Source organism: Moschus berezovskii, chromosome 8 (genome assembly GCF_049115385.1).
Source record: "Moschus berezovskii isolate FMDL1 chromosome 8, NW_MosBer_1.0, whole genome shotgun sequence".
Classification (NCBI taxonomy): Eukaryota; Metazoa; Chordata; class Mammalia; order Artiodactyla; family Moschidae; genus Moschus; species Moschus berezovskii.
In genome coordinates, this window is record NC_142467.1 from 30,192,814 (window position 1) to 30,218,483 (window position 25,670).

A 25,670-nucleotide genomic window follows, 5' to 3' on the forward strand; every position below is an offset into this window, starting at 1 on the left:
GCTTTAAAATCTGGAGGGTTACTTAAAAGCCAATCTACAACTCCCTTCCACATTTTCAGTTTGAGAAATGCTGTACCAGGGAGCCCCAGTGAGGGCTCACCCTTAGGCTTTCCTCTGTGGCAGTGTTCCTGGTCAAAAACAAAACTATTTTACTCAAAGGATGGCAAGCAACAGGAAGGACCCAACGACTAGCACATCTGTATCGTCTCAAGAAACTTTATCCACTCACATCGTGTATCAGACTTTATAATCTGAACCACAAGGGGTAGGTACAGTCACCAGGGAACCGCACATTAGTCATGACATTTACTGGTAATCGCCCGAAACATTGAGCAAGGCTGTTGCAACACTAAAAACGAGATTTAACGCCAGTTTTCATCCAGTCACCTAACTAAACACATAACAAATGAACAAGGCTCTTCTTCAACCCTCAATTCAGGGGGGAAAAAAGGGTGGGGGGAGGGCGGGTAGAATGGAGATTAAAAGAGGTACACTACTCATCAGAATGGGAGTCAGGAGGCGTGAGTTTCTGTCTCAGGGCTGCCATTAAGAGTTGGTGTGGCCCTAACCTCAAAACTAATACCTCAAGTGGGAGTGTGAAGTGAAATTCGCTCAGTCGTGTCCGACTCTTTGCGATCCCATGGACTTCTCCATGGAGTTCTCCAGGCCAGAATACTGGAGTGGGTAGCCTTTCCCTTCTCCAGGGGATCTTCCCAACCCAGGGATCGAACCCAGGCAGCATTGCAGGAAGATTCTTTACCAGCTGAGCCACAAGGGAGGCCCTGTTCGAGGGCACCTAGGATGGAGGCGGGCCCACCTCTTCCTACCGTCTCCTTCCTGAGCCCTGCCCCTTTCCCGTCTGGCCCAATCACCTCGCCGATTCTCGCGCACTGTCCCCGCTTCATCTCGCCCCACCCACAAGCGCTGCCTCCGCCCGCATGGCCCCGCCCCCTCTCCCGGATGGCCCCGCCCCGTCCTGGACCGAACCCACCACGTGTGGCTGCAACTGAGGCGGGAGCGTGGACGCTAGGGGCGCCGGGGAGTCAGAGTCCGCCTTCTCGCCTGCACCCGCTGGGGATGCGGTGGATTTCAGGCTTCCCGTAGACTGGAAGAATCTGCTCAAAACAGCCTGCCTTGCAGACGCTGGGTTGGCGGGAGCGGCGCCGCCGGAGGCCGGCTTCCGGCGCGACATCGCAAGGCCGGGGGTCAACAGCCCGAGAGCCGGGCCGAGCCGGGAGCGCGGGCCCGCGGCCGCAGTTCCCGGGGTGGCTGCGGGCGCGAGCACGTCGTGACCCGGCGGTGCGCCGGGGCGGGGGGCGGGGCGGGGCGGGGCCTCGCCTACACGCTTGGGCTGGAGGGGCGGGGCGGCCAAATTTTCGCGCCAAACTGGCTGACCGTGCGGGGGTCGGAGTCCAGGGCTAGCTCGAAAGTGATTCCTGCCGCTGTCATGGTTCGTCCCCTGAACTGCATCGTCGCTGTGTCCCAGAACATGGGCATCGGCAAGAACGGGAACCTGCCCTGGCCACCGCTCAGGTATCTGCTGAGCCCCGGGGGGTGGGGGTGGGGGTCGAGAGTGTTGGACCGGAGCTGGCGCCAACGGTCCTTGATCGGGACAGCCGGGCCGGGTCGGGCCGACGCTGGGAGAAGAAGGGGTCGGTCTCGTGACCTGAACTGGCAAGAGCTAGGCTTGGGCTTCCTTCTGCGTCCGGAGACTGGCGGCAATTTATTGATTTACGTCCCGCTCCAGCTGCCCGGCTAGACCTTTACCTCCCGCTCCTACCCCGGGAGCGAAATCCCAGCCCTGGAAGTGCCCCCCCGCCCCCGCAACGAGCGCCCCGTTTGTCGGGGGGCTTTAGAGCTTAAGCCCACGGGATCACATTCTGAGTAACTGCGTGTTTTTCTTAACTTGTAGGAATGAATTCAAGTATTTCCAAAGAATGACTACAGTCTCTTCAGTAGAAGGTAATGTGGCATTTTTAAGTGCTTCAAGTTTGCGAAAGGTCTTGCTTACCAGTGCAAGGAAGCTGACCAGTGCAAATTTTACTTAATTGAAAAGTTTCTCATGTAAGTCTGGGACATTTTGTCTTAACATTAATGTGTACACAGTTCCCAAGACTTATTAAACACTCCTTTAAAAAAAGTTTATTTGAAATTTTATGTGGGCGTGTACAATTCAGGTATTGGGCAAAACTGGAAGCTAGGTAAAGGCTTCTGTGAAGGTCAGTTCAATTCAGTTCAGTCGCTCAGTCGTGTCCAACTCTGCGATTCCATGAATCACAGCAAGCCAGGCCTCCCTGTCCATCACCAACTCCCAGAGTTCACTCAAACTCATGTCCATCGAGTCGGTGATGCCATCCAGCCATCTCATTCTCTGTCGTCCCCGTCTCCTCCTGCCCCCAATCCCTCCCACCATCAGAGTTTTCTCCGGTGAGTCAGCTCGTCGCATGAGGTGGCCACAGTATTGGAATTTCAGCTTTAGCATCAGTCCTTCCAATGAACACCCAGGATTGATCTCCCCTAGAATGGACTGGTTGGATCTCCTTCCAGTACAGGGGACTCTCAAGAGTCTTCTCCAGCACCCCAGTTCAAAAGCATCAATTCTTCAGCGCTCAGCTTTCTTCACAGTCCAACTCTCACATCCATACATCACTACGGGAAAAACCATAGCCTTGACTAGATGGACCTTTGTTGGCAAAGTAATGTCTCTGCTTTTTAATATGCTATCTAGGTTGGTCATAACTTTCCTTCCTAGGAGTGTCTTTTAATTTCATGGCTGCAATCAGCATCTGCAGTGATTTTGGAGCCCAAAAAAATAAAGTCTGTTTCCACTGTTTCCCCATCTATTTCCCATGAAGTGATGGGACCAGATGCCATGATCTTTGTTTTCTGAATGTTGAGCTTCAAGCCAACCTTTTCACTCTCCTCTTTCACTTTCATCAAGAGGCTTTTGAGTTCCTCTTCACTTTCTGCCAAAAGGGTGGTGTCATCTGCATACCTGAGGTTATTGATATTTCTTCCGGCAATCTTGATTCCAGCCTGTGCTTCTTCCTGCCCAGCGTTCCTCATGATGTGCTCTGCATATAAGTTAAATAAGCAAGGTGACAATATACAACCTTGACGCACTCCTTTTCCTATTTGGAACAAGTCTGTTGTTCCATGTCCAGTTCTAACTGTTGCTTCGTGACCTGCATACAGGTTTCTCAAGAGGCAGGTCAGGTGGTCTGGGATTCCCATCTCTTTCAGAATGTTCCACAGTTTATTGTGATCCACACAGTCAAAGGCTTGGCATAGTCAATGAAACAAATAGATGTTTTTCTGGAACTCTCTTGCTTTCTCCATGATCCAGCGGATGTTTGCCCACAAAGGAGAACAGAAGAGGCTTTTGAAATCGCTTCTGCTATAAGATGATGTCTGAATGGCGATAGAGAGGACAAAGGGCAAAAAATGGTTACAAGATACTTGATTTGGAGATCCGAAAGTTGAAGGTGGTGCAGTAAGGCAAGGATGAACTCTCAGATTTCCAATTTGATAGTCTAAGTGACATGGGAAATAGTGAGCAGCTCTAATGATGATGATTTTGGAGTGCTTGTAGGATATCCGAGACAACGTCAGGCCCAGGGAACGAGGTGAATTGAGCCACTGGCGAGAAGAGGACAACCAGGGAAAAGAATATGGGCATGAGGGAGAGGACCATTTAAAACGTAAGAGGAGTGTATCTTTGTTCACTGGAGGAGCAATAGCAGAGTAAACAGGGGAACTGTAAATCGGAAAGGAGCAGATGCAGCAGAACTGTAACAGCTCGGATAAAAGGTCCTTGGATTTGGCCCTTGAATCACTGGTCGAGACAAGATGGCAAGAGCTTTAAGGCAAAGGATTGACATGAACGCTCTCAAGAATCCTAAGTAAGGCCTGCTAATAAGAAGAGCATCCTATGCCTGTTTGCTTGTTTTCAGTAAATATAGTATTTCTTGGATGAATGAAAGAAAGGGTACCAAGGATATCTCGGCGGTCTCCCTATGTCCTTCATTCATCATTTCTACCTTAGTTGTTCGGTCAGGTCTGTGCCATTTTCCTCATCAGAATTCCTCACCTGTTAGCTCCATTATCTTTAATGGTTGATAATCTCCTTATCGAACACATTAAGTTCTGTCCTTGAAAATATAGTGTATATTGTATAAGGGTTCTCTGAATTATGGGTTGAGAGGGGTGTTGTTTATTCTTGGAGGAAAATAAAATTTTTTTCAGTTTGCAGTTTGTCAATTTCATGTTTTTGTTTTGAAAAAATCAAACTAATGATTCTTTAAGAAAACAGATACATGCATTCCTTTGATAGTCTCTCAACATATCAAGAATCATAGAAATGTATATGTTCCTTTGATCCAGATATCCAGCTCCCAAGGTTTTTCCCTCCTAAGTAATTAAACAAAAATGGAAGCTACATATGTAAAGTTTTTATAGAAGCAGTATACTTGAAAAAGAAGCATAGAGGCACAATTGTTAATGTTTTAAGCTCATTGCTTGAAATATTAAGCAGCCATCTTTAAGAAAAATTACTGTAATTTAAATATATAAAGTATGCAAATACAAATAATATATATATGTTTAAGTCTCTCAGTCATGTCTGATTCTTTGCGACCCTGTGGGCTGTACAGCCCATGGAATTCTCCAGGCCAGAATACTAGAGTGAGTACCATTCCCTTCTCCAGGGGATCTTCCCAACCCAGGGATCAAACCCAGGTCTGCATTATAGGCAGAGACTTTACCATCTGAGCCACCAGGGAAGCCCTTAAATACCCATAACAACTTAAATACCCTTAAGAAGTGAAATGAAGTCGCTTAGTCATGTCTGGCTCTTTGCGACCCCATGGACTGTAGCCTGCCAGGCTCCTCCGTCCATAGGATTCTCCAGGCAAGAATACTGGAGTGGGTTGCCATTCCCAGGAAATAAACATGACTTGCTTAGCAGATGACAATACATTCAATTTTAGCACTTCATCCCAGTATCTTTGCTTTTAACTACTATAATATACATGATTACAGTTGATTAAAGCTATATATTGGTTATAAATTGGCTAAAGCCAAAAGGAATAATAGTTACTAGACTTAGATAATGGATGACAAATGATGAATTTTGGTAAAGCTGTTTTAAATTTTAATTTTTAAAGCAGATCCACTAGGTGTCGCTGTGACCATCATATCTATGTGTGTGTGTATATATATATATATATATATAAGTATATAAAAATATATATGTATGCTCCCAAAATATATTTATTCTTTCCATGTGATTTTAAAGGTAAACAGAATTTGGTGATTATGGGTAGGAAGACCTGGTTCTCCATTCCAGAGAAGAATCGGCCTTTAAAGGACAGAATTAATATAGTTCTCAGTAGAGAACTCAAGTAAGTACTATAACATAAATTGACCGCAAGAAAATCGTGTTCCATTTCTTATGGTAGAGGTTTAGTATATGACTGAAATAGTATGACTGTTACTATGGATGAAACTACTTAATATCATAAAGGTGATTACAGAAAATGAAGTAGCAGTTATTTATGCCTCATGACAGTAACTTATGATTTCATCACTTTACAAGTTACATTAAATCTAACTATGGTAAGAGATTTGCAAGTTTCCTTGAACCATTATTCAGTAAACTTAAATATCAGTTATATAATGTAACTTAAACTCTAGTTTCACATGAAATCAAAATACGTATGTTTTGGAACTTGCCAAAATTAAGTGGTTATCCTTTCTCTGTACCTATCCCTAAATACACTAAGATGTAAGTTTTAGAATAAGCTAAAAACTGTGCTGTGTTATTTCATCTTGTGCTCTGTCATTTCTAGCTTACCACAACACCCAAATAATATTTTGTACTTAGGCTATTTACCCAATGTCTGAAGGTTAAAGATTTCAAAGTTTTGAAATGGAAGCATTTCCCAGGGATTCTCAGGAGTGTCTTTAGTTGACCTGTGGAAGGAATTTTTCTGTTCACCAATCTAACATTAGGTGACATAGATCTGGATGCCTGGAAATGCCTTGGGGACTTGGCAGGGTGAGGAGGGAGAAGTGGTTCAGGTAATAGTTTTAAGGCTGTTCATCAAGTCAGTCCAGTGCTTTGTCCTGCACCAAGGCTTCCATGGCATTTACTCCACACGTGCTTTCTATTTTGTTTCTTTTTGTTATTGTTTACCTTGGTCCTAATTCACTGAGATAACTTCCTGAACCCCAAGGGATTTGGGGGGAGGGGAGCAGCTGAATTATACCCTAAGCGGAAGTTTTCAATTGGCATGGTAGTTATTCTCTCTTAAACTAATAATCTAAGTAGAAAAAGAATGCAGTATCCTACAGTACTGCTTGCTTAAGAACAGGGGTCATAATATTCCTTTCCCATGTGTATTATTAGGGTTCAACCAGAGCATCAGACCAGTAGCAGATAGATAGGTAAAAGAATTTTATTACAAGGAATTATACCATTGTGGGGGCTGGCTAGGCAAATTCAAATACCTCTAGGGCAGACCATCAGGAAGGACAGGCAGGAACTCTAGAAGGGGTTGAAGCTGCTGCCCACTGGTGAAATTTCTTCAGGGAAGCCTCAGATCTGTTCTTAAGACCTTTCAACCCCCTTGAATTAGGTCCACCCAGATTAAAGTCATCTAATTATCAGCTTTAATCACATCTACAAAATACCTTCATGACAACACCTAGATTGCTGTCTAAATAACTGAGTATTGTAGCCTAGCCAAGTGAATGTATCAAAGACCATGGGAAGGAAAAAAACACTGCACAACTATAGCCTAAGCGGATTCAGGCTTGTGTAGATTTTCTCCCAAACCCCTCCTAGAATGGTATATGTTAAAAACATGAAAGAAAGTGTACCAGAATATTCGCACTGATTGCCTTTGGGTAGGGAAATACGTTGATGTGCATCTTGCCATCTGCCCCAATCTTCATGCTAGTCTCTCTTTCCTGATTGCTAGGATATTCTGATTATGTCTTTACTTGGTAGAATCCAGATTCACTGATTATATTGCCATTCCCAGAGACTCTTTAATAACATATTCTTTAATACTACTTAAGGGGCTTCCCTGGTGGCTCAGAGGTTAAAGCGTCTGCCTCCAATGCGGGAGACCTGGGTTCGATCCCTGGGTCAGGAAGATCCCCTGGAGAAGGAAATGGTAACCCACTCCAGTATTCTTACCTGGAGAATCCCATGGACGGAGAAGCCTGGTAGGCTACAGTCCACGGGGTCGCAAAGAGTCGGACACGACTGAGCGACAGAACGGAACGGTTTATTTATGGCCAGCTTGAGCTAAAGCAAACATACAGAAATCCCAGTGGGGGAGATTTTCAGTTGGGGAAGCATATCTCCAGTTTTTTCCTTATGACCCCCCTGTGGTGTATGTAATTGGATTTGGTTTTTTCTTATGTATTTATATATAACATTTGTTGGTGTATTTTCACTTTTTTTTTATAAGGCAGAGAGAAAATTTAAAATCTTTATTACCAAGCACACCAAGGAAATAAGGATACCAGTTAGAGAAAAATTTTAAAGTTATTTTTTGTCCTTCCTTCTGCTTCCCTACTTGTGGTCAGTTCCACATATATTCCTGAGCACCTGCTGTGTGCCAGGCACTGCTAAGTCCTAAATAAAAAGTGGGGAGATTCACACAGGTAAATCTCTAATTCATGTAAGCTTTTAGATAGATTCAGTTTCTTAACCATCACCACCCCCAGTGTAAAAAGAAACTGAATCCTCAAAGTAGCCCCCAAATTTGCTGCCAGATATTAGTCATTTTGGGTAAGTGTTCCCTTAATGAGGTATAGGGAAAAAATGTCTTTCCAAAGCTCTCTAGACAATCCAGTTGTGGCTTTAAAAGAAATATTACACAGCCACATTTGTAAAATAGGCATTTTCTCAAAACATTAAACATAGAATCATCATATGCCCCAGCAGTCCCACCCCTTGGTATATACCCAAGAGAAATGAAAACATAATTACATAAGAACCTGTACAGAGATATTCAAAGCAGCATCATTCATAGTAGCCAAAAAATGGAAACATCCCAAATGTCCATCAACTGAAGAATGGATCAACAAAATGTGCTTTATCCATGCTATGGAATATTATTCCACAATAAAAGGAATGAATTACTGATACATGCTACAACATAAATAAACTTGGAAAACTAGAGTTTAATATTACTTTACTGTTTTTCTTTTGAAATAAATACTGTGTACAACAAAATGTACATTTCTGTCTTCTGTGTACATTTCCTACATTTTAACAAATGTATGCACCTGTGCCTCTGATGCGGGGAAAGACTGAAGGCAAAAGAAGAGGGCGGCAGAGGATGAGGTGGTTAGAGAGCATCACTGACTCAACGGACATGAGTCTGAGCAAGCTCTGGGAGATGGTGGAAGACAGGGACGCATGGTGTGCCGCAGTCCATGAGGTCGCAAAGAGCCAGACACGACTTAGCAACTCAGCAACAACAACATGCACCCGTATAAGCCCACATCCAAGATAGAGAACGTTACTCTCACTCCCAGAAAGCTGCCTCGAGTCCCTTCCTGGTGAATCTTTACCCCATCCCTCCAGAAACAACTACCATTCCGATCTTTCTACCACACATAGCATGCGATATCACAAGTGGTTTTGGTTTTGATTCATTGTGGACTGTATATAAATAAGGGTTGAATTAGTGGCAATGGGCCATACTGATGCTAAATGCTTTTTATTGAAAGGTTTTATGTTTTATGATGATTTTTATTTTATAATTACTGTTTCCTAGTCAGATTATTTTAGTAATATGAATGATATTTGTAGATATTATGTATAATTCTTTCTGTTAATCTCAGGGAACCTCCAAAGGGAGCTCATTTTCTTGCCAAAAGTCTGGATGATGCCTTAGAACTTATTGAAGATCCGGAATTAACAAATAAAGTAGACATGGTCTGGATAGTGGGAGGCAGTTCTGTTTATAAGGTAAGTAAAATTATCTGTGAATATAGAGTACGCTCTTTCTGCTTCCCTGCCATCTGAACTTAAAAAATAAGCCGTGAGCAAAGCGTGTTATTTCTATAAGTTAGACATTTTGTCAGTTTGAATTACTCATTTTTTGACACTATCACACAAACTAAATGAAACTTTTAAAATAAGTTTTTAGGTCTATACCAATTTATTTTCAATTGAAAATAATTGATGTTTCCAATTTCAAAAACATTGTAAACCCTTCCTGAGAATTATATTTGCATTTCATTGTTTACTTTTCTGTATGTGTCCTGGATACACTGAGTTATCATCTGTTTTTCAGGATAAATATGTTCCTTACCGAGAAAAGGCTGTGGCTCTCCATTGATATACAGTGACTAGATGGATATGAGCAAATTAAAAACAGAAGACTCCCTCAACAGTTTTCATTTAAAATGAGGATAGAGAGAAAGTATTACATGATTTCATATCATAAAGGAAGACAGTATGTAAAATAAAAAATAATTCCTTTTGCTTGATAGCAGAAGACCTCCAGCTTTAGAAAATGCTGAGGTTCATAAATAGAATTTTATAACATTGATGAAAGATGAACATTTATAGGAAGAAAAAAACATCAGCCCCTATCCTTTGATGGCTTGTGGTAATATACAAACACTGAAATTATTTTAGAAAGAAGAGGTATACCAAGATCCCAGGTGGGATTATAAAAATTCTTATTTTTTGTGTTCCTGTTTCTACAACCTTTATTTCCTCCATTTGTAATAGGGGGGAAATGGACATTTTTCTTTTTGGCCAAGTATGAATTTTCTAAGAAAACAAATCCTTTCTTTTGCTCAGTGCCTATCATATTTTGAATGATTCAATACTGCAGTCACTTGAAAATGTATTCTAAACGATATAAGTACCTAAATACCTTTATATAATTTGATATATCTAAACGCATATAAATAAAGAAGTAGAATCCCTAGGTGATAATTCACTAGGGATTACTTCACATCACAATGACTTGTAGAACATTCAAATCTACCAGCCTGTTTTTATAAACAGAGTTTCATTAGAACATAGCCATGCCTGTTGGTTTATTGATGTTTATGACTGCTTTTGCTCCAAAGGTAAGAAACTGTATGGCCCACAAAGCCTAAAATATTTACCATCTGACTCTGTACAGAAACAGTGGGCCAAATATCATTAACCATTACTTTTTTTCCAGACTTTAAGCTTTTTGTTTTGTATTGGGTATAGCCAGTTAACAACGTTGTGTTAGTTTCAGGTGAATACTGATGGGACTCAGTCATGCATATACTTGTACAAATATCATTAACTTTGATATATATCTTCAAATGCTCCTGTGATTAGTCCCTTCAATTTTTCTAATTTTTGGTACAGTGAGAATTGATTTGGTTGGGGCAAGAGAAAAACTGATTTAATGGAAGCCATAGTATTGAAAATAAAAAGTAAAATTTGTTCTGACTGTGGGGAATCTTAAGGATTACAAACACTTGAATTTATATGTATATGGTTTTGTGGGTTTTTTTTTTTTTTCCTCTGTAAGCTATTTCAAAATCAAGAGTTGTTGCTTTCTTAGAGCTGCAGTTGGGACTGACTCCTGACTTTGTATTTGAATTTTAAGATATTTGTTCCAGGGCAGTTTTTTCTGTAGAAACTAGCAACAGTGTTATAGGCAGTGGCACTGTCTCTCTTAGACCAAATGCAGTCATTGGCAACAACAGACAGAATGTGTTGCTGCTGCTGCTAAGTCACTTCAGTCGTGTCTGACTCTGTGTGACCCCATAGACAGAAGCCCACCAGGCTCCCCCGTCCCTGGGATGCATTGTGACTATCTGCTGAGAAATTGAAGCATTATTAACTTTTATGTAAAGGTACTAAGTATGCCCTTGGGATTTTCATTAGTCAAAGTTTTATGAAATTACTATCTTATCCTTATATACATATAAATATGTAAGTTTTTTCCATGGAGGGAAAGTAGATCTTTTGGGGGTTTTAATTCTTAAACAAGAACCAAAGATAAAAGAAAAATTGAATGCTTAGATACAAAAAGAGTTTATGCAAGCAAACTAGTTCAGTTCAGTTCAGTTCAGTTGCTCAGTCGTGTCCGACTCTCCGCGACCCCATGAATCACTAGAGCCCAGAGTATATTTGAATTCACCCTTGTAATTATTGATAAATGATTAGGGCCATTCTCAGTTAAGTCATACTTTTGCAGGGACCCAAAGTGAAGAATAGGATAAGTATAGCATACTTTGGAGGTAATTAAAAATATTAGAGTTTCTATAGCTTTAGACACAGATAAATAAGGAAATTAATGCCTTCTGTTCTATTTCAAAGGAAGCCATGAACAAGCCAGGCCATCTTAGACTATTTGTGACAAGGATCATGCAAGAATTTGAAAGTGATACGTTTTTCCCAGAAATTGATTTTGAAAAATATAAACTTCTTCCAGAGTAAGTAAAATGTTATTAGTCTGAAGCACCTTTGGCTTTCCTGCTTAAGAACTATAAAAAAGAGTATATGTCTTCAGATAGAATTCAAGGTAGTAATGTGTTTTATAGACATATGCTATAGGAATTTTGGGTATCTGCTTTAACACACTTGGGAAGGTTCAGGTTTTAATGATTTTGCTGAAATCTAGAGAGTCAGCCTTGGTTCATTCTGTGAGATCTCTGCTTATTCAGATCAGACCACTGCCTTAGGGGATACAGTGCTTACCTAGACGGGTGATGTTACTATCACTATGCTCCAGATCACATTTTTCATAACAGAGGAGGAGGGGGGTAAATAACAGATAAGCATCCAAAGAGTTGCTGTGTGATGAATTGAAATACTGCAATGTGGTAGATGCTGTGTAGTCTGAGAAGTCCTTTCTGAACAGTGATGCCTACACTGAGAGCTAAACAGCAAGAAGCCAGCCACACAAAGACCTGAGAAGAGCGTTCCAGAAACCAGAAGTAGCTAGTGCAAGAGACCTGAGGGCAGAAACAAGCCTGGCATGTTCCCTGCACCTGAAAGCCACTGTGGGCATTATGAGTGAGGAGAGGACCGAAAGGGATCAGACGAAGGGCGAGGTTAGAGGGTTCTGACTAGAGAGTGATACTGTTCTTCTGGAGCAGGGGTAGGCCACCCACTCCAGTCTTCTTGGGCTTCTCTTGTGGCTCAGCTGGTAAAGAATCCTCCTGCAATGTGGGAGACCTGGGTGATCCCTGGGTTGGGAAGATACCCTGGAGAAGGGACTGGTACTCACTCTAGTATTCTGGCCTGGAGAATTCCATGGGCTGTATAGTCCACGGGGTCACAAAGAGTCAGACACTGAGCAACTTTCACTTTCACTTTAACTGTTCTGTTACGGGAAGTGGGCTGGAGGGACAGGAGTGAAGGAGGGAGGCCCGTTACGGTAGTCCAGGTGAAAGATGAAAGAACTTAGTTAGTAGTGGTGGAGGTGGAAAAAGAAGTTACATTTGATTTACTCTGTACTTGTACTTTTAACATGAAACTGATTGTGAAAACATTTTAGTTTAAAAGCACTTTTCAGCTGTTGGCTATGGAGAGTAGAAGATTAATTATACCAACACGTTTAGACTAGCTCTTAACACATTCTTTCATACGTTCTTGGTTGAAAACAGTCTTTCTTTGAGTGCAAGTTTGATTTTGGAAATTCCTCCTAAAAGCAACATTCAGAGCAAAAGGTGTATAAATGGATGATGAGGGCCAGTCTCAATTAAGTCATACTTTTGCAGGGTAAGGTATATTATATGTATTTACTATAAAGCTTTAGAGTAAAATATATTATTTTCTAGAGTTGGGGGTCTTCCCCGGTAACTCAGCTGGTGAAGAATCTGCCTGCAATGCAGGAGACACGCTGTAATTCCTGGGTTGGGAAAATCCGCTGGAGAAGGGATAGGCCTACCCACTGCAGTATTCTTGCCTGGAGAATTCCATGGACAGAGGAGCCTGGCAGGCCACAGTCCATAGGGTTGCAGAGTTGGACACGACTGAGCCACTTGCATTTTCTTTTAGAGTAATATAGGTAATGGTCTTGAATCAAATGAAGTGTGTAAGTGTGGGCCCTTAACTAGCTCTAAAAAAATCTGGAAATTCTAAGAACTCTAAAAATTTCCTAAACAACCAAAGTACAGCCTTTTGCTTATGTGGTCTCCAAAGGTGACTGCTTAGAAAAATCACATTATTGATTTCAATTATATATATACACATAGGGCTTCCCAGGTGGCTCAGTCAGTAAAGAATCCACCTGCAGCACAGGCGATCAGGTTTGATCCCTGGGTTAGCAAGATTCCCTGGAGAAGGAAATGGCTACCCACTCCAGTATTCGTGCCTGGGAAATCCTGTGGTAGAGGAGCCTGGCAGGCTACAGTTCGTGGAATTGCAAAGAGTTGGACACAACTAATGACTAAACCACCACCGTATATACAGTTTTTAAAAATTGTCTGTGTTTTTTTGTCCCACCTTATTTTCTCTTGTACTGCTTAGATTGCTTATTCTCACCTTCTGTGGTTGCTGATCTCTGCTGTCCCTCTTTTTTACCTTTTTTTTGCTACTAACAAAAAGAATAAATTACTATGTGAATCAGCTTCATATTAAATACCTTTAAAATATCTTTCTAAACCCTGTTGCTCTCAATCAGACATCTTGCAAAGCTGTGACCCTTTAGAATCCTTTATAACTTAAATACAGGGCTGGCTTTTTGACTCTTAGAAAAAAAAAATATGAACATCTTTACTGAGAAATGATTCACACATCTCAACATTCATCTATTTGAAATATAAAATTCAGTGGTTTTTAGTATATTCAGAGTTTTGTGGCTATCACCACAATCTCAACTTCAGAACATTTTCACCACCCCGCAAAAAAATCCCTGTGCATATTAGCAGCTGCTCTTTATTCCCCTCCCATCTTGGCTCTAGGGAACACCAATCTATTTTCTATCTCTATAGATATGCCTGTTCTGGATATTTCATATTAACAGATTCATATAATATGAAGTCTCTCACTTAGTATTCTGTTTGTAAGGTCATCCATGTTGTGACTGGTTTGATCTTGCTGTCCAAAGGACTATAAAGAATCTTCTCTGGCACCACAGTTTGAAAGCCTCAATTCTTCAGCACTCTGCCTGCTTTATGATCCAGTTCTCACAACCATTTGTGTCTACTGGAGAGACCACAGCCTTGACTATACGGACCTTTGTTGGCAAAGTGATGTATTTGCTTTTTAACACACTGTCTAGGTTTGTCATAGCTTTCCTGCCAAGAACCAGTTGTCTTTAATTTCATGGTTGCAGTCACCATCCACAGTGATTTTAGAGCCCCAAAAGAGGAAATCTATTACAGCTTTCACCTCTTCGCCTTCTATTTTCCATGAAGTAATAGGACCAGATGCCATGATCTTAGTTTTTTTAATACTGAGTTTTTAGCTGGCTTTTTCACTCTCCTTCTTTACCCTCATCAATACACTACAGTATTGTAAACTATAGCCACAGTGTCACACAGAACATCTACAGGATTTACTTATCCTGCTGAAATTATATATACCCTTTGAACAGCTACCGCCTGTTTCCTCCTTCCCCCAACCCCTGTGAACCACCCTTGTACTCTCTTGCTTCCATGAATTTGACCACTGTAGATTTCTCATGTAAGAAGAATCATGCAGTACTGTCTTTCCGTGACTGACATTCCATTTAGCATAATGTCCTCCAAGTTCATCCATGTTGTTACAGATGGCAGGATGTCCTTCTCTTTTGAAAGCTGAATGATAGTCTTTATGTATACATATTTTCTTCATATATTCATTTGTCACTATAGTTTCCATATCTTGGCTATAGTGAACATGGAAGTGAAATTATCTCTTCAAGAGCCTTACCGGACTTCACTTACTAAGTGACTTCACTTACCAGAAAAATGAGAGATAGTGTTGGCAAGGACGTGGAGAAATTAGGACTCTTGCACACTGCTGATAGAAATGTAAAATGGTGCAGCCACTATGAAAAACAGTATGATGGCTCCTCAAAATACTAAAAGTAGAACTACCATATGATCCAGGAATCCCACTTCTAAGTATATATCCAAAGGAGGTCCTGGGTTTTGACTTAGAAGCTGGTGGGAGCACCAACCTAAGTGAGTGTTAGGGCATAGAAAAATTAAACAGTGATTCTAGTAAAGGATTTGCAATAAGCCATACGGTGGGGAATTAGAGCAGTGTCGTGTCTACTAATTAAACAGAAATCAAGAACCATACATCACATATAACTTCAGTTCCACTCTAACAGCTAAAGGTTGAATTTTATTTTCCCTGTGCTCACACAAGAAATTTGATACCAAGTTTAAGACTTATAAAACATCCTTAAGAAATTTCATATTAGCTGGATAATAGAGCGGAAAGATAAAGACAAACTGCTAACAGTGGTTAGTTTGGGGGAGAAGAATTAGGAGTAAGAAGGAAAGGAAGAAGAATTATACATTTCATTTTCTAATGTTCTATAGAGTTTGAAGTTTTTCTTACTATTTGCATGTATAATATATTTGCATAATATTTAATTATACATCTTTCTCTTTTACAGATATCCAGGTGTTCCTTTGGATGTCCAGGAGGAAAAAGGCATTAAGTACAAATTTGAAGTATATGAAAAGAACCATTAATGTGAAAATGTTTTCCAGTCTATTTCAAGCCTTTCTCCCCCCCAAAAAAAACTATATATTTTTTGTTGTAGAGACTTCTGTTCACTTTAGATCTATTATTTCTAAGCAATGTACTTTATTCCCTATTAATCTTTTTTTATTATTATTGGAGTACACTTGCTTTACAATGTTGTGTTAGTTTCTGCTGTAGAGCAAAATGAATAAGCTATACATATACATCTGTCCCCTGTTTTTTGGATTTCCTTACCTTAGGTCACCACAGAGCATTGAGTAGAGTTCCCTGTGCTATACAGTAGGTTCTCATGAGTTAGCTGTTTTTTACATAGTTGTATATTCTCCATTAATCTTAGCTAGACTATATCAGAAACCATTTGTAAAACATTTCTTGCTATAACTGAATGCCCATTAAGGGCCAGGAATAGGTTACCAGCACCACCTAGGGTAGAATATATCAATCAAGACAGCCCAAAGTGGGAGAGTCCCCTGGTGGCAAGAGTTGAAACCAGAGCCTCTAGAGATAGGGGGTAAGTCCAAAGGTCAGAAATGGACAATAAACAGAAAAACTAACATTCAGTTATTAAATTAGATCAAAAGAGGGACTAAGAATTACTCCATATAGATCACACTACTGAAAAAAATTCTGTTCACTCAGACCATTCCACAAGGATAGTGATGAACAGGTACAAGACTACCTTTTGAAGGTTAAGAGAACATCTGAGACCTTTAAAAACTTTGTTTCTGACCTTCAGTGAGATTTCACAGGATGTTAGTTACAATGATAGAACAAGAATTGGCTGCTCTTTACAAAAAAGAATAAAATCAAGCATAATGGCTAAAATTTTAAAAGGTATTAAATTGAGAATGAATATTGCTAGAAACCAAAATTAGTAAGTTAGAAACCAAACATCACAGAATTAAAAAATGAAAACTAAAGCATGTTTTACCCATCTTGTTAGCAAAGATTTAGATTATTAATATAAAAAAATAGCATTTTCTGCCTTATAAATTGGTACAACCTTTTTAGTATGTAAGTTAGCAATATCAATTAAAATTCAAAATATTCTGGGTTTGGACCCAGAACTTCCACTTCTAAAAATTATTCCTGAACAGAGATAGGCCCAAGAATATTTGTTGCAAAATTTTGTTTTAAAAACTTGGAAAGAACCCAAATGTTAATTAATAAGAACTATTTAGTATGTGTATAAAATATAACATCTGCAGCAGTAAAAAAAAGGATGACTGAAAAATGCCTAAAACTGCTAAGAAGCAACTTATGTATCAACTCAAGATGTTTAATAAATGTTAATGTGTGGGAAAAAGCATGCAGCAAACTATTGACAGAACCAGTTTGGAGTGTTATTTTCTGCATTAGGTATGTCTCTTGTGATTAGATTTTTTGAAATATTATGTGCTTATTTTTATTAAAAAAATGACTTAATAAATAGAGCCCTTTATGTTTAGCAGTAAAATTAGGATACAGACCATCAGAAATAAAAGAAGTGTCCTAAAATCTTCCTAGAGGGAAAAGACAGATCACACAGAAAAATAGGAACCAATACTGAGGAAGACTTACAAACCACAGTAAAACAGTGGTGCTCTCTGCAAGGAACATAACCAGAAAACTATTAGTATCCAGAATTTATAGATCTTAGATACTGACATGAAAAAGAAGGAAGCCAATTAGAGAAGAGGAAACTGAAATGACCAAAAATATATATAAAGATGTCCCTGCCTAATTGGAGAAATGTAGATTAAAACTACAGCAAGGTACCATCCACACACATCAGATGTGGTATTCTCACTAATACCAATTTATTTGATAGATATTAGAAAGCACCAGTTGGTATGTGGAAAAGTAAAACCGGGAAGGTAAGAAGACCAGTTCAAGGTCAGTGAGCAGGTTCCCATTGGGTTACAAACTCAATACTGCTGAAATATCTGGGAAATGGAGGGGAGGAAAGCTGGAGTATTTATCCTCAACTCTGATGGGGGTTACTCCCAGGGTTGTCAACTCCCTGACCTGTGTATGACTGAACACACCCACTTCTAAACAGAGTCCCAGGTGTTTGCAATAAGAGGCTGCTGACATTCTCAGTTCAGTTCAGTCGCTCATTCATGTCCATGTCTGACTGTGACCCCACAGACTGCAGCACGCCAGGCTTCCCTGTCCATTACCAACTCCCGGACTTTACTCAAACTCATGTCCATTTTGTCAATGATGCCATCCAACCATCTCATCCTCTGTTGTCCCCTTCTCCGCCCTCAATCTTTCCCAGCATCAGGGTCTTTTCCAATGAGTCAGTCGCATCAGGTGGCCAAAGTATGACATGCTCAGGACCAGCAAATGTAAACACTTTAAAACAATTCTATGTTTATGATTATGTACAATTTCATACTTCTTTATATAGTAAAAAGTATAAAGGCACAGATAGTTTAAAATATTTTACAACTTTAACATACATAAAAGCATGAAGACCAATTAATTACAGGTTCAGGAGAGGAATGATGGTAATTCAAACTGGAAAACTGGGTGCAGTAAAAATTTAGATTCAGGATAGATTTAAAAGTTGGAGGTAACAGGATTTTCTGGTGGCATTTGATTTTGGCTGTGGACCTACTAAATTTGAAATACCTGTAAGGAAGGAAAAAGGGAATGAAAGAAAAACTGAAATAATAGAACCATGCTGTTAAAATCTGAGAAATTATTTTTAACTCATAAATCTGCGCTAAGTCACTTCTATCATATATTCAATCTTATAATAAATTCTATGTGGCATTGACATTTGGGGCTGGTTTGGCATTTTATTATATTAACCACATTGCTATAAATGACATTCCCAATCAATAGATAAAAGCAAACGTGTGCCCTTCCCCTCCAGTACATTAAAAGTGAAAGTAATGCTGTTCACTCATCATGTTGATTGAGAATTCACTGCCTTAGCAGATAAAACCCTAATCTCAATGACTTAACACACGGAAGTTTATTGCTCAGATGAAGTCCAACACAGGTGTTTCCAGTCAGCAAGTAGCTCTCCAGGTGGTGATAAAGGGAGTCAGGTTCATTCCACCTTGTGATATCTGTCTTTGACTAGGCATTTCCAGGATTGTTGCCAAAAAGGAGAAAGGATGGAGGATCACTTGTGGGAGGTCTGGCCGCGAGGGCAGTCCAAGAACTGGTTACACATGACTTTCTTCCACATTCCACTCACCAAAACTTTGTCATATAACCACATCCAACTGCAAGAAGCCTGGGAAATGTAGTCTAACTCTGGAGGGGGGAAAAAAAAAAACAGATTGGGTGAGCAGTTAGCCAGAAAGGGACAGAGAAAGATCAGGATTATAACTTGACTTACACCCATTTTTCTATTTTTGAATCTTTGAATAGTTTGGAAATGCATCTTGCTTCGGAAGTCATCTGGTGGTGTTTCAAAGGGCTCCTAAAAGCTCCGGCACCACAGTCCTTTATGTCTTCGTGCAGAAGGAATTCAGCGAGAGGAAAAGAGATAAGAATAGGATGCTTGTGAGGCTTACGAGAGGATGGGTGAGGCGATGCCATGCACAGAGAACTTCCTGGGCTATAGTTTGATAATCAAAGGAAAAGTCAGGAGGTGGAGAAGAAGACACTACTGAAACGACTTAGCACACATACATATATGTATGTATGTAAGGAGATTTAAGGAATTGACTCAGTTAATTGTGAAGGCTGACAAGTCTGAAGTCTGCAGAGGAGGCCAGCAGGCTGAAATTCAACCAGCAGTTGACATGGCAGTCTTGAGGCAAAATTTCTTCTCTAAAAAACCTGCTTTTGTTGTTCATAGCAGCACTTTGTATAATAGTCAAGACATAGGAGCAACCTAAGTGTCCACTGACAGATGAATGAATAAAGATGTACATATATACAACACAATACTAGCCATAAAAAAGAATGGGATAATGCCATTTGCAGCAACACGAATGGACCTAGAGATTATCATACTAAGTGAAGTCAGACAAAGACAAATATCATATGATATCACTTTTGTGGAATCTTAAAACTATAAATGAACTTATTTACAAAAACAGAAACAAACTCACAGACAGAAAACTAACATGGTTTCCAAAGGGGAAAGGAACAGGGGGGATAAAGTAGGATTAACAGATACACACCAATATACATAAAATAGGTAAGCATCAAGGACCTACTGTATAACACATGAAATTGTGTTTAACAACTTGTAATAACCTCTGTGTGTGTTGGAGGGGCGGGTATATATACATGTGCTGCACTGTGCTTAGTCGCTTAGTCATGTCCAACTGCAGAGTTGGACAACCCCATGGACTGTAGCCCACCAGGCTCCTTGGTTCATGAAATTTTCAGGCAAGAATACAGGCGCACCATATGTAAAATAGCCAATGATAATTTGCTGTATGGCTCAGGAAACTCAAACAGGGGCTCTGTATCAACCTAGAGGGGTAGGATGGGGAGGGAGATGGGAGGGAAGTTCAAAAGGGAGGGATATATGTATACCTATGGCTGATTCATGTTGAGGTTTGACAGAAAACAGCAAAATTCTCAAAGCAATTATCCTTCAATAAAAAATAATTTACAAAAAAGGAATATGTGAGCAGAATGACATTTCCTCCTCCAGGGGATCTTCCCAACCCAGAGATCAAACCCACATCTCTATATGTATGTATATGTGTATATATACATATATATATATATACACATATATTATGTATACAATATATATGTATGTAACTGAATCACTTTGCTGTACACCTGAAAAAACATTGTAAGTCAACTATATTTCAATTTTTTAAAATTATCAAGCAGGAAAAAGAGAAACCTGCTTTTGCTACTAAGATCTTCAACTGATTAGATTCAACCCACCCATGTTGTTAGGGGTTGTTTCCTTTATTTAAGGTCTACTGATTGTGGGTGTTAACTGTATCTATAAAATACCTTTACAACAACACCTGGATTCATGTTTAATTAAATTACCAAGTACTACAGCCTGGCCAAGTTAATGCAGAACACTTCCCATCACAGTAATCAGAGTAATCGAAAATGTGACTGTGCTGTATGCCCCTTGCAGTTATTTCCTTTGCACATCAGAAAGCTTTTTGAAATAGAGGCAACAGTTTCTTAAGCACTAATGTCACACTTGTTGGTCTATCAGGATGCTTCTTCTTAAAGAGCTTGGGGTTGGTCTAAATGGAATATCAACCAGATTGGAGAGTTTTGATTTATGATTGGGTCTTAATTATCACCTCCTCCATAGTTCAGTGATGTTTCAAGCTTTTAGATGAAAAATAAAAAGTGAACTATAACTTTTCATAGTTATGAAAAATTGCCCCTGAAAGTTTCCCCTTGCCCCTGAAAATCCAGCTCCGACACAACATCTCAGTCTTGCTTTTTATCCGTGCCTCCAGATATTTGCAGCTTCAAAAAACATTCCTTTGGAAAACCAAATCTGAAAATATTCGAAGGGCTGGCCTTCAGCTCCACAAACTTTTGACAATATGTGCACTGAATGCAGTTCATAGCCTGTGGCTTGTGATTTCTGGGAAATGTTGATTATAAAATAAGCTCTTTTCAGCCGACTTCAAAAGATGAACCCCAGGTAGGTAATCGTCAAGTAGAGACATCTTTTCAGAGAAATGCAGGGGTGAGCAAAGCCCTCTGGGCCTGTGTTGTCACTGCCCAGCTTCAGCAACCTGCCCGTTCAGCCCTTGAAAAGCAGCACTGAGCGCCCGCCAGGAGAGTGGAGCCTGCTGCCCCCACAGGCAGGTGTGGGGGTGTGCTTCAGCGTTTTGTATTTTAACTTTTCAACACATAAAGCCAGGGAAAAGGGCAGGAAAACAGCCAGGCTTCAACACGAGGCAGCTCTCAGCTCCATCCTTGAGTCACCCTGTTAAGTAGAACCAGCAATTGTCTCGCTGGAGACCTGCAGAAACAGCTCGTGGGAAAGAACAATTTGCACCTGGAATATATTCATTAGCATGTGTGTCAAAAGGCCACACGTGGATAGAAACCATGATCTCGGCATTCTTTGTACTCTGCAGCCTTGAGACTTCAAGGGCAGAAGCCCACGTGCCCAGGTGACCACCTGTCTACTCACCTGCCTGGCGAGGTGGGCGGCAAGTGGACGTGGTGGGAGGGGGTGGCTGGAAACACAGGGATTTAGGTCCAAAAAGAGGAGAGAAGGCGGACGCGTTGTACAAATAAGCACTCTGTTAAAGGCCTGTTTCTGGTTTCGGGACCCTCCTACTTGTCTAGCTTAAATTGAGAGGGGGTTTGGTGTGCCTCACTGGATGTTTCCTCCCACTCATACTCACAATCACAGCTCTTTTCATTATCATTAAATACATTCAATATGTACCATTTTTGCATGACCCTCTGCGAAAATCTGCACAAAGGCAATGGCCCTAGCCCTGAAATTGTGGAAGGAGCACTGGGCAGAGAGAGAAGACCTGGGTTTCGACGTGAATGTTTCGAGGTGAATGTCCATTCAAAACCTCAGTTGCAAGGAACAAACCCTCAATGAAACCACCTCTCATAATGGGGTGGGACAGGGTTTTAGCCCGAGCATCTAGGGAGGAGAGGAGCATAGAACCCCAGAGAAGGAGTTCAGAAAGGAACCAAGAAGGGAGGTGCTCCCTTCACTGGGGTAGGTGGAGTTTGAGGTGCCTCTGAACACGCAGAGATGTTGAGAGGCTCTGCAGCTGGATTTTCCAGCCTGTTGCTCAAAGGAGGAGACTGCGATGGAGATCCAGATGTGGAGGCATCAAAAGGTGAAAGCATCTGAGATGAGGGGTCAAGAGAAGGTGTAGTGTGAGAGTGGGGGTCCACGTGGGGACCATGGATGGACCCGTGTCTGCAGGGGTGAGGGAGACTCACTGTAACCACCCCACCGCCCCTAAGACGAGCAGCTCACTCCCATCCCACCACTCAGGAGTATGTTCTAGACAGAGACAGAGCAAATCATTATTCCCTGACAGAGATTAGTGGCATTTACCTTAAACAGGAATTTGATCTGGACCAGGATAAGGATAAGCTGTAGATTCAAAGTTTCAACCATGTGCGTGCATGCGTGTGTGTGTGTGTGTGATTTATGTAGTATTAGGGTTGCCTGGAGAATCCCAGGGACGGGGGAGCCTGGTGGTCTTCCGTCTATGGGGTCACATAGAGTCGGACACGACTGAAGTGACTTAGCAGCAGCAGCAGCAGGGTTCCGAAAGGCACAGTGATAAACTTTCTTATTCTCCCTAAGGCCATGACCCAGTCTAGAACTCCTGCTGCTCTGACAGTAATATACTTGGCTATTCCCACAGACATGAGAAACTGTACTGGCAAACATATTCTAGGGAAAGATTCATGATGGGGAGAAACATGGACTTAGAGGTTAGCTAAACGGAAAGATGTCAGTGAAGCCAAGACTGAAGATAGACAAAAGCACAAGAGAAAACTGATGACAAAGGAGTGTCCCCCTGGGGGCTCAAAAGCAGAGGTAAGGGGCTGGCCCTGCAGAGGAGGCAGCAAGAAGGAAGGAGTCAGAAGAGCAAGCCAGCTCACAGCTCAGTGAGGGGAAAGGAACTCGATGCGTAAGTGAAGATAGTTCCCATGCTGGGCTGAAATCCCAGCAAATACGGAGAAACAGAGCAAGACTTTTCTGAGGAGAGGGACCACGTGCTTATGTACTGTGGGCTGAAGAACAGACAGCCGTGTGGCAGAGAGCTGGCAAGGGGGTCACAGATACATAAAGAACAGCCAGTCAGTCAGTGAAAGTCACTCAGTTGTGTCCAACTCTTTACGAACCCATGGACTATACCAGAGAATGGACTATACCCCATGGAATCTCCAGGCCAGAATACTGGAGTCCAGTAGCCTTTCCCTTCTCCAGGGGATCTTCCCAACCCAGGAATCGAACCTAGGTCTCCCACATTGCAGGCAGATTCTTTACCAGCTGAGCCACCAGGGAAGCCCACATAAAGAACAAGCCAGCACACATTTGCAGTAAAGTGTATACAGAATCTTCCAAGGTCATGTATAACTGGGGATAAAAGCGGGTATCTCATACTTTTCAGTTTTAATTAGAAAAGGACCCAGGGAAATTCATCATTTCTCCTTGAATAAACCCAGAACAATTCATAGACCTTACTAAGAGAAAACACAGGGATTGATTGAGCTTTGGGAAATCAAGCACTTTTTGTGAAAGTTTCAGTCTCTACAATATATAAAAAGTCCTGAAGGTAGAGAAGAAAAGAAGCAAAGGACTAGTAGGAAAATGTCAAAAGATAAGAACAAAAAGGACACAGGAAAAAATACAAATGGCTCCTACATATATGAAAAGTTGCTCACATCACTAAAAATAAGAAAAATGCCAATTAAAATTGCACCCGAAAAGCTTGACAGCTATGGAGCAAAACTTGACAAAGTACACAGCACTACCTATATAGTCTTTTGCCAAAAAAAAATTTAATCTGAATTGAATCAAGCATCAGACCCAAATTCTAATTTATTAGAAATATAGAGGATAAAGGAACAAGTCAAATAGCCCTATCATAAAAGCAGAATGTTGAACATTTAAAAGCAAAACCAGACTAGACTCTGAAAAACATCAATGCTAAATTAGAAATGACCTGAATGTCTATCAATAGTGGCATGGATAAATTTTGGTACGACCCTACACTAGAATGCTAATACAGCAAGAATGAATGAACTTCAGCTACACACAACAGAATAAATTTCACATATATAATGGGAAAAGGAGTACGTCAAGGTTGTATATTGTCACCTTGCTTATTTAACTTATATGCAGAGTACATCATGAGGAACGCTGGGCTGGAAGAAGCACAAGCTGGAATCAAGATTGCTGGGAGAAATATCAATAATCTCAGATATGCAGATGACACTACCCTTATGGCAGAAAGTGAAGAGGAACTCAAAAGCCTCTTGATGAAAGTGAAAGAGGAGAGTGAAAAGGTTGGCTTGAAGCTCGACATTCAGAAAACAAAGATCATGGCATCTGGTCCCATCACTTCATGGGAAATAGATGGAAAAACAGTGGAAACAGTGTCAGACTTTGATTTTTTGGGCTCCAAAATCACTGCAGATGCTGATTGCAGCCATGAAATTAAAAGACGCTTGCTCCTTGGAAGGAAAGTTATGACCAACCTTGATAGTATATTAAAAAGCAGAGACATTACTTTGCCAACCAAGGTCCGTCTGGTCAAGGCAATGGTTTTTCCCGTGGTCATGTATGGATGTGAGAGTTGGACTGTGAAGAAAGCTGATCGCCGAAGAATTGATGCTTTTGAACTGTGGTGTTGGAGAAGACTCTTGAGAGTCCCTTATACTGCAAGGAGATCCAACCAGTCCATTCTAAAGGAGATCAATCCTGGATGTTCATTGGAGGGACTGATGCTAAAGCTGAAACTGCAATACTTTGGCCACCTCATGCGACGAGTTGACTCACTGGAAAAGACTCTGATGCTGGGAAAGGTTGGGGGCGGGAGGAGAAGGGGACGACCGAGAATGAGATGGCTGGATGGCATCACCGACTCGATGGACATGAGTTTGAGTGAACTCCGGGAGTTGGTGATGGACAGGGAGGCCTGGCGTGCTGTGATTCATGGGGTGGCGGAGAGTCGGACACGACTGAGCGTCTGAACTGAACTGAACTGAATGTTCAGTAAAAGAAAAAGAAACAGAAGAATCAATATACCAGAGTTCAATTTATATAAAGTTCAAAAACACACAAAACTAATTTATGGTGTAAGAAGTCAGCATTCTGGTTACTCTTGGGGGATAGTGATGAGAAGAGATCAGGGCAGCTCACCTTGTGAAAATTCAGTCATAAACTTAAAATCTATTCCTCTTTCTTTCCTTTCTTTTAATTTTTTTTTTAAATTGTGGTGTAATATATTCAGTGAGGACTTCCCTGATAACTCAGTTGGTAAAGAATCTGTCTGCAAGGCAGGAGACCCCGATTCGATTCCCAGGTTGGGAAGATCCACTCCAG

At 41.0% G+C, this 25,670-nt stretch overlaps 2 protein-coding genes across 4 annotated transcripts in view; one reads left to right on the forward strand and one right to left on the reverse strand.

Annotated features, from left to right (window-relative positions):
* Positions 1 to 1,313, reverse strand: part of MSH3 (mutS homolog 3) — a 180,805-nt gene extending 179,492 nt beyond the window's left edge. The window contains exon 1 of one of the 3 annotated variants that reach the window (XM_088838507.1): positions 992 to 1,313. In XM_088838507.1, coding sequence (XP_088694633.1) covers positions 992 to 1,192 — 201 coding nt within the window. In that variant the 5' untranslated portion in view covers positions 1,193 to 1,313. Of the gene's footprint in view, positions 1 to 583; positions 869 to 991 lie in introns of those variants that run through there. The other 2 variants (XM_088838505.1, XM_088838506.1) reach the window with 2 other exon arrangements.
* A 14-nt stretch (positions 1,314 to 1,327) lies between these two features.
* Positions 1,328 to 20,260, forward strand: DHFR (dihydrofolate reductase). Its single transcript, XM_055429319.2, has 6 exons — positions 1,328 to 1,533; positions 1,913 to 1,962; positions 5,297 to 5,402; positions 8,866 to 8,992; positions 11,345 to 11,460; positions 15,585 to 20,260. Exons 1-6 carry the CDS (start codon positions 1,448 to 1,450, stop codon positions 15,661 to 15,663), a joined length of 564 nt encoding a protein of 187 aa, XP_055285294.1. The 5' UTR covers positions 1,328 to 1,447; the 3' UTR covers positions 15,664 to 20,260.
* Positions 20,261 to 25,670: the final 5,410 nt, after the last annotated feature.

What these genes read in the sequence shown, in the direction of transcription:
- DHFR (XM_055429319.2), top strand. Translation starts at nt 1,448, where the DNA reads ATGGTTCGTCCCCTGAACTGCATCGTCGCTGTGTCCCAGAACATGGGC. An exon ending in CTGCCCTGGCCACCGCTCAG is followed by an intron (nt 1,534 to 1,912) that starts GTATCTGCTGAG and finishes CTTAACTTGTAG; the next exon opens with GAATGAATTCAAGTATTTCC. An exon ending in GAGGCAGTTCTGTTTATAAG is followed by an intron (nt 8,993 to 11,344) that starts GTAAGTAAAATT and finishes TCTATTTCAAAG; the next exon opens with GAAGCCATGAACAAGCCAGG.